The 13,745-nt window shown below is 34.6% G+C and overlaps 2 protein-coding genes across 2 annotated transcripts; both read left to right on the top strand.

Moving 5' to 3' along the window:
* On the top strand, nucleotides 1-4,750 carry LOC109336715 (TLD domain-containing protein 2-like). The gene is made up of 8 exons (XM_019573477.1): nucleotides 1-223; nucleotides 1,409-1,842; nucleotides 1,935-2,007; nucleotides 2,135-2,215; nucleotides 2,310-2,373; nucleotides 3,380-3,467; nucleotides 3,573-3,657; nucleotides 4,456-4,750. The coding sequence occupies exons 1-8, from the start codon at nucleotides 140-142 to the stop codon at nucleotides 4,495-4,497; spliced, it is 951 nt and encodes a 316-aa protein (XP_019429022.1). The 5' UTR covers nucleotides 1-139; the 3' UTR covers nucleotides 4,498-4,750.
* On the top strand, nucleotides 6,572-12,716 carry LOC109335462 (uncharacterized mitochondrial protein AtMg00810-like). Its single transcript, XM_019571597.1, has 2 exons — nucleotides 6,572-6,846; nucleotides 12,161-12,716. Exons 1-2 carry the CDS (start codon nucleotides 6,572-6,574, stop codon nucleotides 12,714-12,716), a joined length of 831 nt encoding a protein of 276 aa, XP_019427142.1.

The following is a 13,745-nucleotide window of genomic DNA, read 5'->3' as shown; positions in this document are numbered from 1 at the left end:
ACCAAAAAAACACCCTTATTTTGTTTCCACCACCGACAACTCTCTCTTCTCTGCTTCCCAAATTCTCATTCATTCCTCAAATCATGTGCAATAATTGTTACTAAAAAACACCAAAAAAAACCATATCCATAGCTCAAAAATGTATTCTTTCAAGGACAAAGTCACGGACAAACTTTCCCATCTGCTTCCCAATTCCAATTCCAATTCCAATTCCTCACCCCAGGTTTTCCTCTCTCTTTTCTATTGATCTGCATTTCTTTATTTTGCTTGTGGTTTTTTATTCCTAATAATAATTCCATCAATAAGAACAAGAAGAAAAAAATGAGCTTTATGTGATTAGCATTCATATTAAATCCTACCCTATCATATAGGCTTCTCCTTGAAAGTTAGATCTGATTTGTTACAAAAATCTGAATTTGGGGTTTAATGGTTTTATTATTTGTCATCATGGGTTTCAATTTTATACTAAATTGCACCATAGAAAACAAAGTAAAAAAAGATGGGACTTTGGAGATAAACATTGGATTATATTAATCTTAGCTTACCAACAAGCGTTGGTCTAATGGTGTAAGGCCCACTGGATCCCCAAGGTCGAAAGTTCGATTCCTATGAGCAACACTTGTTGGGAGGGCAATCACGAACCCCGAAAGGGATTAGTTACTTACCCAAAAAATTGAGGAATACCCTTAGTAGTACCAAAAAAAATATTAATCTTAACTTGAATTTTCACCAAGTGCTTTTGTAGGTGTCCCTGATTGTTTTCCCTTTACATTAGGAAGTTGGTATTAAGATATGACCTTTCAGAAAATGTACACTAGTAACATATTCTAGTGTCTATGTTGTGGATCGTGATATTTCTAGTGTTTGATAGTGCTGGAGAACACATTATACATGAGAGAATGGAAATTGGTTTTTACTTTTCAACCCTATTACTTATTAGTTGAAAATGAAACTAGAATCAGAAATATGACTACTGTGTCTATAACAAAATCCATTTTTTTGTTGAGTTCTCCTATTATATAGCTGCCTTTATTGTTGTTTACCTTAATCAACTTATCAATTGAAGATTTGTGGAGAGTAGACCTGTTATAATTTTGTTAACATGACTTGAGTTTGCCAGTGATGCTCTTTGATTTTGACTTCATAATCTGAATTGAGTGAAGTGTTATTTTTGTGTTCGTGTATGTCAGTATGTCTGTTGATATTGCTGTTGATTTCGATCTGTGTATTACTATGGGGTTAGTTTATGTTGCATGGTGTCATTTTTATTTTTAATAACACAGGTTTTGCATAGAGATGGAACTGTCTGCCCAGATTGGTCTATTATTGCCTTTGTGTGTTTGATGTGCAAAATTTTTGTTGATCACCTTACTTTTTATCTTTGACATGAGATTATATTTTGGTGTAGGCTAATCTCGGCTCTAAAGAAGGTAAATCTTTGTCATCATATTTATCTTACGTTATACCTTCAATCGGCTTTGGTGGATCCAAGACAAACAAGCATCAACATGATCCGATTCCATCAGATTCAGTTGAATATAATTATGAGAAAATTGAAAATCAGGATGACAAATTGGATAATTATGTTGATTGTAGTCCCCCATGTAATAACTTGGATTTATTAAAAGATGATATTATTGGTGAGGATCAGACATCTAGAAGGAGCAGTAGCAGTTCTGAAGTTTTCGAAGAAGCAAATGAGCAGCCAACTCCAAATATTTCGAAGAAGTCTCTACTCAATCTTACTGATGACTCTACTTTTATTTCTCCTGAGTTGTATGAATTTTTCGAATCATGCCTCCCTAACATAGTAAAAGGGCGTCAATGGGTCTTACTTTATAGGTAACTTTGAGCTGTGCATTCGAAATTTATAAGCTATTGCATTGAGCTGATTGAAGTATTGATTCACTGTTTGTTCTTTAAATTAAGGGCAGCACACTGAAAGATGGAATATCACTTCGTACACTTATTCGCAAGAGTGCTGAACTTTCTTCTCCTGGCTTGCTGGTATGTAAACCATTTGGAACTAGACATGTCTCCTATAATGCTGTACATATGATATTAACAGGTATCATATGAAATTATAATTTTTTCTTGCCAATGGATTTATCATGTATTTTGCAAAAACTGTTAGATTGTTGGAGATAGGAAAGGCGCTGTTTTTGGTGGGCTGTTAGAATGCCCCTTGAAACCCACACCAAAGCGAAAGTATCAAGTATGTCAACTCTCTTTTTTCACGTATAATGCTTCTTTACGAAGACACTTCTACATCATGACATATGGTTTCATTTTTGTTACTGTGGTGATAGGGGACAAACCAAACCTTTGTCTTTACAACTATATATGGTCAGCCAACGCTGTTTCGACCTACCGGTAAGGGTCCTTATCATGAAAATGTCATAAATTGATGTGTTGTCCAAATTTATGACTAAGCGGATGAGTTCATACATGCAAGTTACATGTCTTTTTGGGTCAAATATTTTTGTTGTTGTTAAGGTATTTCAGTTATCAATATTTATTAGGGCCTGATTTTGTATGTGGAAGCATGTCAACTCGCCATAAGAATAATATTTTTAAAGTGTAATCCAGATAAAAGCTAGCAATGAGCCTCTAAATTTTTCTATTCATTGACTGGTCAAGAACTCATGATCATCTCTTGCTTGTTATCTTCGAGTATAATAGCAACTTGATGTAAGTTTCTTTGGATTATAGCACTCTAATGCTCATGTCATATGATTATAATATACGTTTGAATTGTTTCTTAGAAAAAATAGGAAGGCATTTTCATATGGGCATTTCAACGTAATTTAGTACTATTAGTCATTGTACTTGGGCCTGGCAATTCATACATATGGAGAGAGAAAATAAAGGAAGAAAGAACAACATTATGTTAATATTCCATCTCAAAACCAATGTGCAATGGGAGGAGTAGCCAAACAAGTATTTAAACCATGCCGTAAAGAATGAGGCTGCTGATGTAGGACTTACTGGATTACCTTTTGACCCATGATGAAATAAAATCTTTTGGTCCATGACAACCGAAGGGAAGTTGGGCCCTGAATCTACTACCAATTTGTTTTTCAAGGGAATCTTGACATGATATTGGAGCCGAAACCCTTGGTTAGTGCTATGTTCTTAAACAGATTCTAGCGACATTTTCCAACGACCGCTCCCTTCCCTGCGACTGTTTTCCAGTGGACCGGTTGCTCTCATCACCGGTACACTGTCCTCCTCTTCACTGCCGAACACAGTATTTAAGGCCCGTATCTCCTTGTCTACATATATTCAATATTTAATTATGTATTCATGAACCAATGTGATGAATCAGATAAATACATACATTCTTTACACATTGAATGGTCACTTTATATGTGTGCAGGTGCCAACCGGTACTACTATATGTGTTTAAGTGACTTACTTGCAATTGGTGGTGGCGGTGATTATGCCTTATGCTTAGATGAAGATCTGTAAGTATTTTACAAGTAGTGGTTGGTTTCCTTCAGTACCTTTTTATTCTAGTTGTAGTACCACTCTTGGAATCTCTTCTTGAATGTATCCTTCATTTTGAAAAGGTTAACCGGAACTAGTGGACCTTGCGACACATTTGGAAACAAATGTCTGGCTCATAGTCCGGAGTTTGAGTTGAAGAATGTGGAGGTAATATTCTAACTATGGGTTCATGGTGTCTAGCATTGTAGCTTACAACGAATTAATAAGAATGGCTTTCAACCCCTACTTGCAGCTGCTCATTTTTTTCTTTTTTTCAATTTGCTTCTCTTTGCTTAATTCTTTTCTTTCTAATTCTAGTGAAACTTATTATTTGTCTCACTCTCTACTGCTTCACACTGGCAATCTGGAACCTGCCCTGAATCATCCTTGTTTGTAGTGATTCGCATAACATTATTACATACATTTATGAAATGCAGTAAAATTTTGCTATGCATTCAATCTGCCCTTTCCCAGTGAAAAGATAAAGTACAATTGACATAAGTTTTTGTATTTTTTTCCTTTCTTGATGAATGAAGGTAAGAGAGCGAGCCTCAACACAATGGTAAGGTTCCTTGTGACTTGGAGGTCATGGGCTCGGATACTGGAAATAGCTTCTATGGTACTCTCCCCAAACTCCATTAGATGGAGATGGAAGCCTTGTGCACTTTGCTATTCTTTCATGTCGAATTACAAAATTTATGAGTCCGATCTCTTGTCAGCGTTTGCAAATAGAGGAGTGCTAGCAATACACCCTCTTTAACACTCCCCTATTCATTGGTCCATATATCATCAATATATTAGTTCAATATATCATCAACTTCAAATCTACAGCTATTAGTTAAATATATTAATGTCATGTATTCATCTCCGTTGCTTATTTCCATTGCCTTAAAAGTCATTCTACATTTTCTTAGTATAACAAAGTATGATATGATGATTTATTGACTATATTTCTAACATGTGCAGTTGTGGGGTTTTAGACATGGTTCCTCCCCTTCGCGAGGCTAAGATGCTTTGGATGTCAAAAAAAACATCTCTCTTTCCCCTCTCTGCCATTTCTTCTTGTTTACTAGAACTTTATCCATAACTCTTTCTATGTATTTTACTTTACCCACTTTCATGAGGTTGACCTTTTGCTCTTGAGTGACTGATTGATCAATTCGACATATGGCGAAACATGTTGCCACAAGTTCTTATCAGAAGATTGTATATTTGTATGCCTGAAATCCCATTTTCCATAAGAAAGTTTGGGTTTGTGGAAGCCAAATAGTCCCAACACAAGAAGGTTGTGTGCAGAGTAGAATGAAAGGATGGAGCTTTTCACCTAACTACTAAGATATAAAGCACCAAGAAGGATATTTGAAATGCAGCATGAGAAGTTTGTGCCATAACTTTTGCTGTACAAATACATTTTTGATCTAGACAAATGATAGCGAAAAGTCATTTTGTGGCACTAGCAATGTTATCAAAATGTTTGATTTTCAATCTTTCTATTTCTTTATAATTGATGCAAGGAAAATGGTGTATTTTTTGAGCTTACAAAGACTCTCCCAAAACCCCAAAAATATGTTGTGGCAACAATTTCTTCATCATTGTGTTGGTAATGAGATTCAAGAATATTTGGAACTGAGATTTTAATTGGCTTCACAAACCCTAGAGTTTGATCTTGGCTGCGAAATCTGTATAGTGCTTGCAATATGAATTCTAGTTGCCTATAATTTATAAATCTCCATGAGATCCTAATTTGTTGGCTATATACGAATTTGCAGTATGAATTATGAATTCTTTATTCATAATGTAACATCATGATGTTGGAAAAATAAAATTGAGACCGTTGTTGAATGATACACTAACAATGTATAAACCAAGTAGAGATATTTGTTAAGAAATAATTCCTCTTCTAGAAAGTTAGTTTGTAAAGTTAGTTTTGCTGTTACGCAAAGTTTCCACTTATGGAAACTTGTAGTTAGTTAGTTGCAAAATTGATTTGTATCTTTCCGTTTTTAGCTTGTACTTAGTGTGTAATCATACTTTTATATTCACTGCAATATAATCAATATACACACAAAAACATTATTCATAAAACACTTTTACTCTCACTTTATCTCTTACTCATCTCTATCACAACAACCTCATCTTCTTCACTTCATCTCTTTTTCTTTTACTACTTTAACATCTGGTATTTAGAGCAATACGATTTTTAGGAAATCAAGAACCCAAGGATGAGACAAACCAACTTCCCAACAAATCTCCCAATCCAACCTCAACCCAAGCTTGGAGGATTCTTGAGAAATGAAATGAAGGTGCAGAACAATTGAAGAAAGTACGCCTTCAAACCTTGCGTAGACAATTTGAACTAATACAAATGGAGGAAAATGAGAGAGTTGTTGAATTCTTTAACAGAATCACGAAGTCATGAGGTGAGAGGATGAATGACCTCACCATAATAGAAAAGCTCTAACACACACTAAATCCTAAATTTGACCATATTGTTGTGGCTATTGAAGAGGCAAGAACACTGGAGTACATGAAGATTGAAGAACTTCAGGGATCACTGGAAGCTCATGAACAAAGAATCATTGAACGTTCAGGTGGAAGAGCACCAGACCAAGCACTTCAAGCATAATCCTTTAGAAGAGGAGGGGCACATGGTAGAGAAAGTAGGGAACACTGACAGAAATTGGAAACCCTTTGTGGCTGAATCTTCTAGGAGAGGAGGACACAAAGGATTTCATGGAGGAAAAAAGAGAGTAGACAAAAGCAAATCCAAGTGCTACAATTGTGGAAGAATTGGACACTTCTCATTTGAGTGCCAATTTCTAGCCAAGTTTCAGAACAATGAAGTGCAAAACAATGAGGTCAATATGGCCAAAGGGTCAGAATCAGAGGATGATGTGAACATTATCCAATGAGTGAAACTGAAGAATTTGGAGATGGTGAGACTTGGTACTTGGACTCAGGATGTTCAAATCATATGACAAGGCATAAAGATTGATTGATACACTTTGACGAAAGAAAGAAGAGTCAAATAAGGCTTGTTGACAACAGAACCATTCAGGCAGAAGGCTCAGGTGACATCTTAATGAGGAGAAAGGATGACAATAAAGCTATGATCAAAGATGTCCTCTATGTCCCTTCAATGAAAAGTAATATCATCAGCATTGGGCAGCTGTTGGAGAATGGATTCAGCATGAGCCCGCATCAAGAAAATCTTGAAGTATATGACTCAAGAAATAGAAAGGTCCTTAAGGCTCTACTCTCAACAAACAGAACCTTCCAAGTCACAATTGGAACAATGAAATCTGTATGCTTATCAACTGAATCACAACTTGATAAATCTTGGCTTTGGCATATGAGGTATAGTATGTAAGAATGAGATTGCAACTAAGAGATGGTGAATTAGTTGATTTAAAAATTGTGGTCACTTTTTATGCAATATCAAGAGTTAAGAGCAGTAGGAATAATTTGCAGAAAATAACAAGTAAATAATTGAAGAAATAAAGAGAGAAGAGAGTTCACCGGAATTTTATACCGATTCACCTTCTTGTTTACCGAAGGCTACGTCCAATACTCTTGCAGCACAAGATATTTTTCACTAAAAATTATGAGTTGTAATTACAATATCTCACCCGAGACTTCTATATACCTTACACACTCACTAATACTTATCACTTTGGAAAACACTTTTCCAAGTAACTCTATTCCCTTTCTTATCACACCCTGTGAAAGAAAGTATTTACAATGAATGAAGAATTACACCATTGACTTGGATTGCCTTGACAAGTATGAAATGTAATATCACTTGCAATCCGATATCTCTCTTGTATACTAAGTAATATTTCTCAATAGGTTTGTAAAACTTTGAAACAATTACTTTAAGTAACTCAGAAAAATTCTCTTTTGAAAGCTTAAGAACAGAGTGCAAAAGTGTAGAAAAATAGTGAGAGAATTTTTCAGAATCGCGTGAGAGTTGTATGAAAGTTGTTGTGATTATGAATTTCAATGCCTTTATATAGGATTTCCATGTCTTTTGGGTTGAAACCCATTCACTTTGAATTTGAAAATCTGATGCAACAGCTCTAAGTAACCGGTTACATAATTGAGTAATCGGTTACCATTCGTGAACTTTTGTATCAAATTTGCCTAAGTTATCCTTATCATTATTTAAAACAAAACATTTACAACCAAATACATGCAAATGAGAAATGTTTGGTTTCTTACCTTTAAAGAGTTCATATGGGGTTTTCTTAAGAACTCGGTTTGAAACATAACATGCAATACTTAATGCATCAGCCCAAAAATATTTTGGGAGGTTCGTTTCATTCAACATTGTTCGAGCCAGTTCTTCTAAAGACTGATTCTTTCTCTCTACAACACCATTTTGCTGTGGTGTTTTAGGAGCATAAAAATTGTGATTGATACCGAGATCATCATAGAGTTCTTCAAATGAAGAGTTTTGAAATTCTCCTTCATGATCACTTCTTATATCAACGATTTTTAGTGGTTTCTCATTTTGAACTCTTTTAGAATAAATGCTAAAGACTTTGAATACCACATTCTTATGAACTAAGAATAGAGTCCAAGTGTATATCGAAAAATCGTCTACTATAACAAGAGCATAGTAGTTACCACCATAATTGTTTGTCTTTGAGGGGCCAAATAAGTCCATGTGTAGTAACTGCAATGGTCTGTCGGAAGAAACCATATGCTTAAGTTTAAAAGAAGTTTTTGTTTGTTTACTCATTTGATAAACACTACATAGTTTCTCTTTAATAAATTTCATTTTAGGTAAACCAACAACTAAGACTTTCTTAATCAGTTTATTCAAATAGTCCATATGTATATGAGCAATTCTCCTATGACAAAGCCATGCATCATGATTATCATTTACAACTAAACATATTATTAGTAAGGAAGAGTCTATATCAATCATATATATATATATATATATATATTATTTATCATCTTACCAATGAGTTTAGAGTTTTGAGAGTTCTTACTTTCAATGATGCACTTATCTGGGTAAAATGTCACATGGAAGCCTTTGTCGCATAATTGACTTATGCTTAGAAGATTGTGCTTGAGCTCTTCAACATATAATACACCTTCTATGGTTGTTGATGGTGGCTTGCCAATTTTACCAACTCCAAGAATTTTTCCCTTGTTGTTATCACCATAAGTGACATAGCCTTTGTCCCTTGGAGTGAGGACAAATAACTTGTTTCTATCGCTCATCCTGTGTTTTGAGCAGCCGCTGTCCAAGTACCATAAGTTGCAGGCGACTCTCAAATTTTCCTGCAAAAGAATTGAAGTTTTATTAGGTACCCAATATTCTTTGGGTCCTACATAGTTAGTACATTTCTCAACCCATTTAAAATGACCTAAGGGTACACCATATTTCCTAATTTTGTAAGTATTCGGTGTATGTCCACAGTTTTTGCAATATGTACACGTGGGTTAATGTTCATGTATCCTAGACTTATTTTTATTGTATTTAAAAGCATGAATACCTTGTTTTTTAAAGTTTATCTTAGTTGAGACACTTTGTTTCTTAGAACATGACTTTTTGAATAGCCAAGACCTCTTTGGTGTGTTGAGTGTCTTTGATCATTTATGATCTTTTCCAAACTTTTACTACTCTTGTTTATCTTATTAAGTTCAAGACTTAATGTTGAAACTTTATTTTCAAGAGTAATAAAGTTTTGACATGAAGATGATGAGAGGTTGTTTCTAAATGCATCTAACTCAGATTTTTGTTTTAGAAACATTTTTGTAAGTTTAACATATTCATCATGCAAATCATTAAAAACAGTTTGTAATTCAGAAGAATATAGTTGAATGTCGTTTACCTTTTTATCCTCAGAATGATGAGATGCCATTAAAGAGAGAAGAGAGTACACCATAATTTTATACTGGTTCACCTTCTTGTCTACCGAAGATTACGTCCAGTACTCTTGCAGCATAAAAGATTTTTCACTAAATATTATGAGTTGTAATTACAATATCTCACCCTGAGACTTCTATGTACCTTACACACTCGCTAATATTTATCACATTAGAAAACACTTTTCCAAGTAACTCGATCTCCTTTCTTATCACACCCCATGAAAGAAAGTATTTACAATGAATGAAGAATTACACCAGTAGCTTGGATTGCCTTTACAAGTATGAAATGTAATATCACTTGCAATCCAATAACTCTCTTGTATACTAAGTAACATTGCTCAATAGGTTTGTAAAACTTTGAAACAATTACTTGAAGTAACTCAGAAAAATTTTCTTTTGAAAGTTTAAGAATTGAATGCAAAAGTGCAGAAAAATAGCAAGAGAATTTTTCAGAATCGTGTGAGAGTTGTATGTTGTGATTATGAGTTTTAATTCCCTTATATAGGCTTTCCAACCAGCCAAAATGTCTCTTTGACATGATAGTAATCGATTGGAATGAAACCATGTCTTTTGGGTTGAAACCCATTCACTTTGAATTTGAAAAACTGATGCAACAACTCTGAGTAACCGGTTACAGCATTGAGTAATCGATTACCCAAATGTTCTGTCCAACAGTGAATTAAAATTTACGTAAAGTGATCAGTTACTCATATCAGAGTAATCATTTACTCAAGAACGTTGAATCTTGAGTAACCTGTTACCCAAAGCTCAGTAATGGATTACTCGGTTCAGTTTTTGTTGGATAACTGATTTCTCACTCATGTAACTTGTTACTCAGATTTTAGTAACTTGTTAAACATTATTTTGAAAATTGTTTTATTTAAACTTGAAGTGTTTCAATTTTCTTTAAAAATATTTTGAGCAATACTACTATTATATATTCAAGAGTATATGATAGAAGTACCTATTTAGATTTAGACTAAAAGTCTTGAATATCTTGAAGCTCGAATCTTCATTGTCTTCATAAGTATTCTTCATTTTCTTCTTTTTGGAGATGTTGGTGTCTTCATCGAAACCGTGCCAAGGTCAGGAGCAGAGATCTTCTTCACATAGTCATCTCAACTTTAGATTTTTAAGTATGCTACATAAGAAGAATCTGGTAACAGGCCTCCCCTATATCAAGAAGCCTCAAGCCTTATGTGAAAAATGCCTAATATGTAAACAACATAGATCTGATTTTGGTGCATATGAACCCAATAGAGGCAAGAGTTTGTTGAACATCATATACTCTGATGTTTGTGGACTTTTTGAGATACCATTTATAGTTGGAAGCAAGTATTTTGTGGATGAGTTCAACAAGAAAATTTGGACTTATCCATTGAAGGCAAAAAATAAAGTGTTTAATACCTTCAAGATGTTCAAAGCTCTAGCAGAAAAACAATCAGGAAGGCATATCAAAGTGTTGAGAATAGACGGTGGTGGAGAATTTACTTCAAAAGAGTTTGAGGAATTCTGCATGGAAGAATGAATTGTTCATGAGGTCACAACCCCTTACACACCTCAACACAATGGTGTTGTCGAAAGGAGAAACAAGACCATCATGAATATGGTCAGAAGTATGATGAAAGACACTAAGCTTCCACTGGGTTTTTGGGTTGAGGCAGTAGACATAACCACCTATGTATTGAACTTGTGTCCAACTCAAAACTCAACATCATTGGTGTCTGAATAAATCTCGTCAGGGAGAAAGCCTTCAGTTCAACATCTTAGGGTCTTTGGATCACTATGTTACACTCATATTCCTGATCAGAAAAGAAGAAAACTGGATGACAAAAGTGAGGCTATGATCTTCCTTGGATATCACCCTATAGGGTCATACAGGGTGTACAATCCTTAGACAAAGAAAGTGACATATAGTAGAGATGTGCATTATGATGAGTTAAGCCATTGGAAGGATAGGCCAGATCAACATGATCAAGGAACCACCATAGTCTATATTCCTATAGAGACTGCTGAGAATCAATCAAAAGTACTACCAAGTGAATAAAGTGATCCACCACAAGCTACTCATCAAGGAAGATCTAGAAGGGTTGGAGGCTTACCTTCCAGACTCAGGGACTACCATGTATTTCCAGATAGTGCAATTTTAGATGAAGGAGAACTTATGCACTAATGAATGATACTGAACCAGTAAAATTTCATGATGCCATCAAAGACAAAGTATTGACAGACGCTATGGATGAGGAACTAAGAGCCAAATAAAAGAACAACACTTAGGAACTAACTACTTTACCACCTGAGAAGAATCCAATTGTAGTAGAATGGATTCATAAAACTAAACTGAAACCAGATGGCAGCATAGCTAGACTAGTAGCAAAAGGCTTCATGCAAAAGGAATGAGATGACTACTAAGAAATATTTGCACCTGTTGCTAGGTTTGAAACAGTGAGAATCTTGGTAAGCCTAGCTAGCTGGAAATATTGGAAGATTTGGCAGTTGAATGTCAAATCTACATTTCTGAATGGTCCATTAGATGAGGAAGTCTATATTCACCAACAACCCATATTCACAATTCTAGGCAGTGAAGACAAAGTGTTGAGACTTAGAAAGGCTCTATATGGACTAAAACAGGCTCCAAAGGCCTGAAACAAGAGGACAGACTCATTTTTCTAACTTGAAGGCTTTAACAAATGCACTATAGAACATGACATATACACAAAATAACCAGTGAACATAGAATATTGATCATTTGTCTGAATGTGGATGATCTATTGATCACTGGAAGCAATGTAGAAGATATTGAAAGGTTGAAGGACAATCTCAAACATGAATTTGAGATGATTGACCTAGACAAACTATCTTATTTCCTTGGCATAGAATTTGCTGAAACCAAGGAAGGAATAGTTATGCATCAGAAAAAGTATATAAAGGAGGTGATGAACATATCTAATATGGAGCACTACAATGATGTCTCAACTCCAGTAAAAGGGAATCTAAAGTTGGACAATTGTGAGCATGAAAATCCAGTAGACAACATCTTGTTTAGACAATTGGTGGACTGTTTAAGGTTTATCTGCAACAACATACCTGAAATTTCTTATGGTGTATGCCTTATAAGCAGATTTATGAGCAAAATAAAGCAAACTCACTTAGTTTTGACAAACAGAATATTGAGGTACCTAAAGGGAACCATCAATTGTGGGATATTATTCCCATACCAGACTGAGAAAGGTGAACTACAACTTGCTGTTTATACTAACTCAAATTGGTGTGGAGACAAGGTTGAAAGAAGGTCTACTTCAGGCTATGTATTCTTATTAGGTGGTCCTCCTATCTCATAGAGTTCTAAGAAACAATTTGTGGTAGCCTTATCTACGTGTGAAGCAGAATACATCTCTGCTTGAAGTGGAGCATGTCAGGCCTTATGGATCTTATCCTTAGTTGCAGACTTGCGACTACAACTTGATGAGTTTGTCGAACTACAAGTGGACAACAAATCTGTCATTGATTTGGCAAAGAACTCTGTCTCACATGGTAGCAGCAAACATATAGAAACCAAGTTCCATTTTCTCAGAGACCAAGTGAATAAAGGAAGAATCAAACTGAAATATTGCAACACATAATTTCAGCTTGCTGACTTGACGACAAAGGCATTAAAGAATAGCAGATTCCAAATGCTGAAGAACATGCTTGGAGTAGTAGACTTAGAGGATAATTCATCATGTTGATAGAATAGGAATTAAGGGAGAGTGTTAAAAAATAATTCCTCTTCTAGAATGTTAGTTTGTGAAGTTAGTTTTGTTGTTAAGCAAAGTTTCCACTTATGGAAACTTGTAGTTAGTTAGTTGGAAAAAAGATTTGTATCTTTCTGTTTTTAGCTTGTACTTGGTGTGTAACATAGCCTTTATATTCACTATAATATAATCAATATACACACAAAAACATTATTCATAAAACACTTTTACTCTCTCTTGATCTCTTACTCATCTCTATCACAATAACCACATCTTCTGCTCTTCCTCACTTCATCTCTTTTTCTTTCACTGCTTTAACAATATTCTATATCACTATTTCTTTATATCTCTGTACCAAGCCAATAAAATTATGTCAATTAATAGAAGTTACTATTTAGGTGTCAACATCCTATTGGAGTGGTTTAGGGAGACAAAGAAAACTCATATAATATCAATGATAGTGTATTAACATTGTAATTGTTTTTGTACTGTTAGCACATCACTCACCATTAATATGTTAATCATTATTAACTCTTAAACAAAAGTAAAACAAATGAACGATAAATGATATACTTATTATATAAAAAAATTTACACTTTGCATAGATATTAAACTCCTATTTTTATATAATGAATC

This window comes from Lupinus angustifolius, chromosome LG20 (assembly GCF_001865875.1).
Source record: "Lupinus angustifolius cultivar Tanjil chromosome LG20, LupAngTanjil_v1.0, whole genome shotgun sequence".
Lineage (NCBI taxonomy): Eukaryota > Viridiplantae > Streptophyta > Magnoliopsida > Fabales > Fabaceae > Lupinus > Lupinus angustifolius.
Note: the sequence above shows the minus strand (reverse complement) of the source record. Positions and strands in the feature narration are given on the sequence as shown.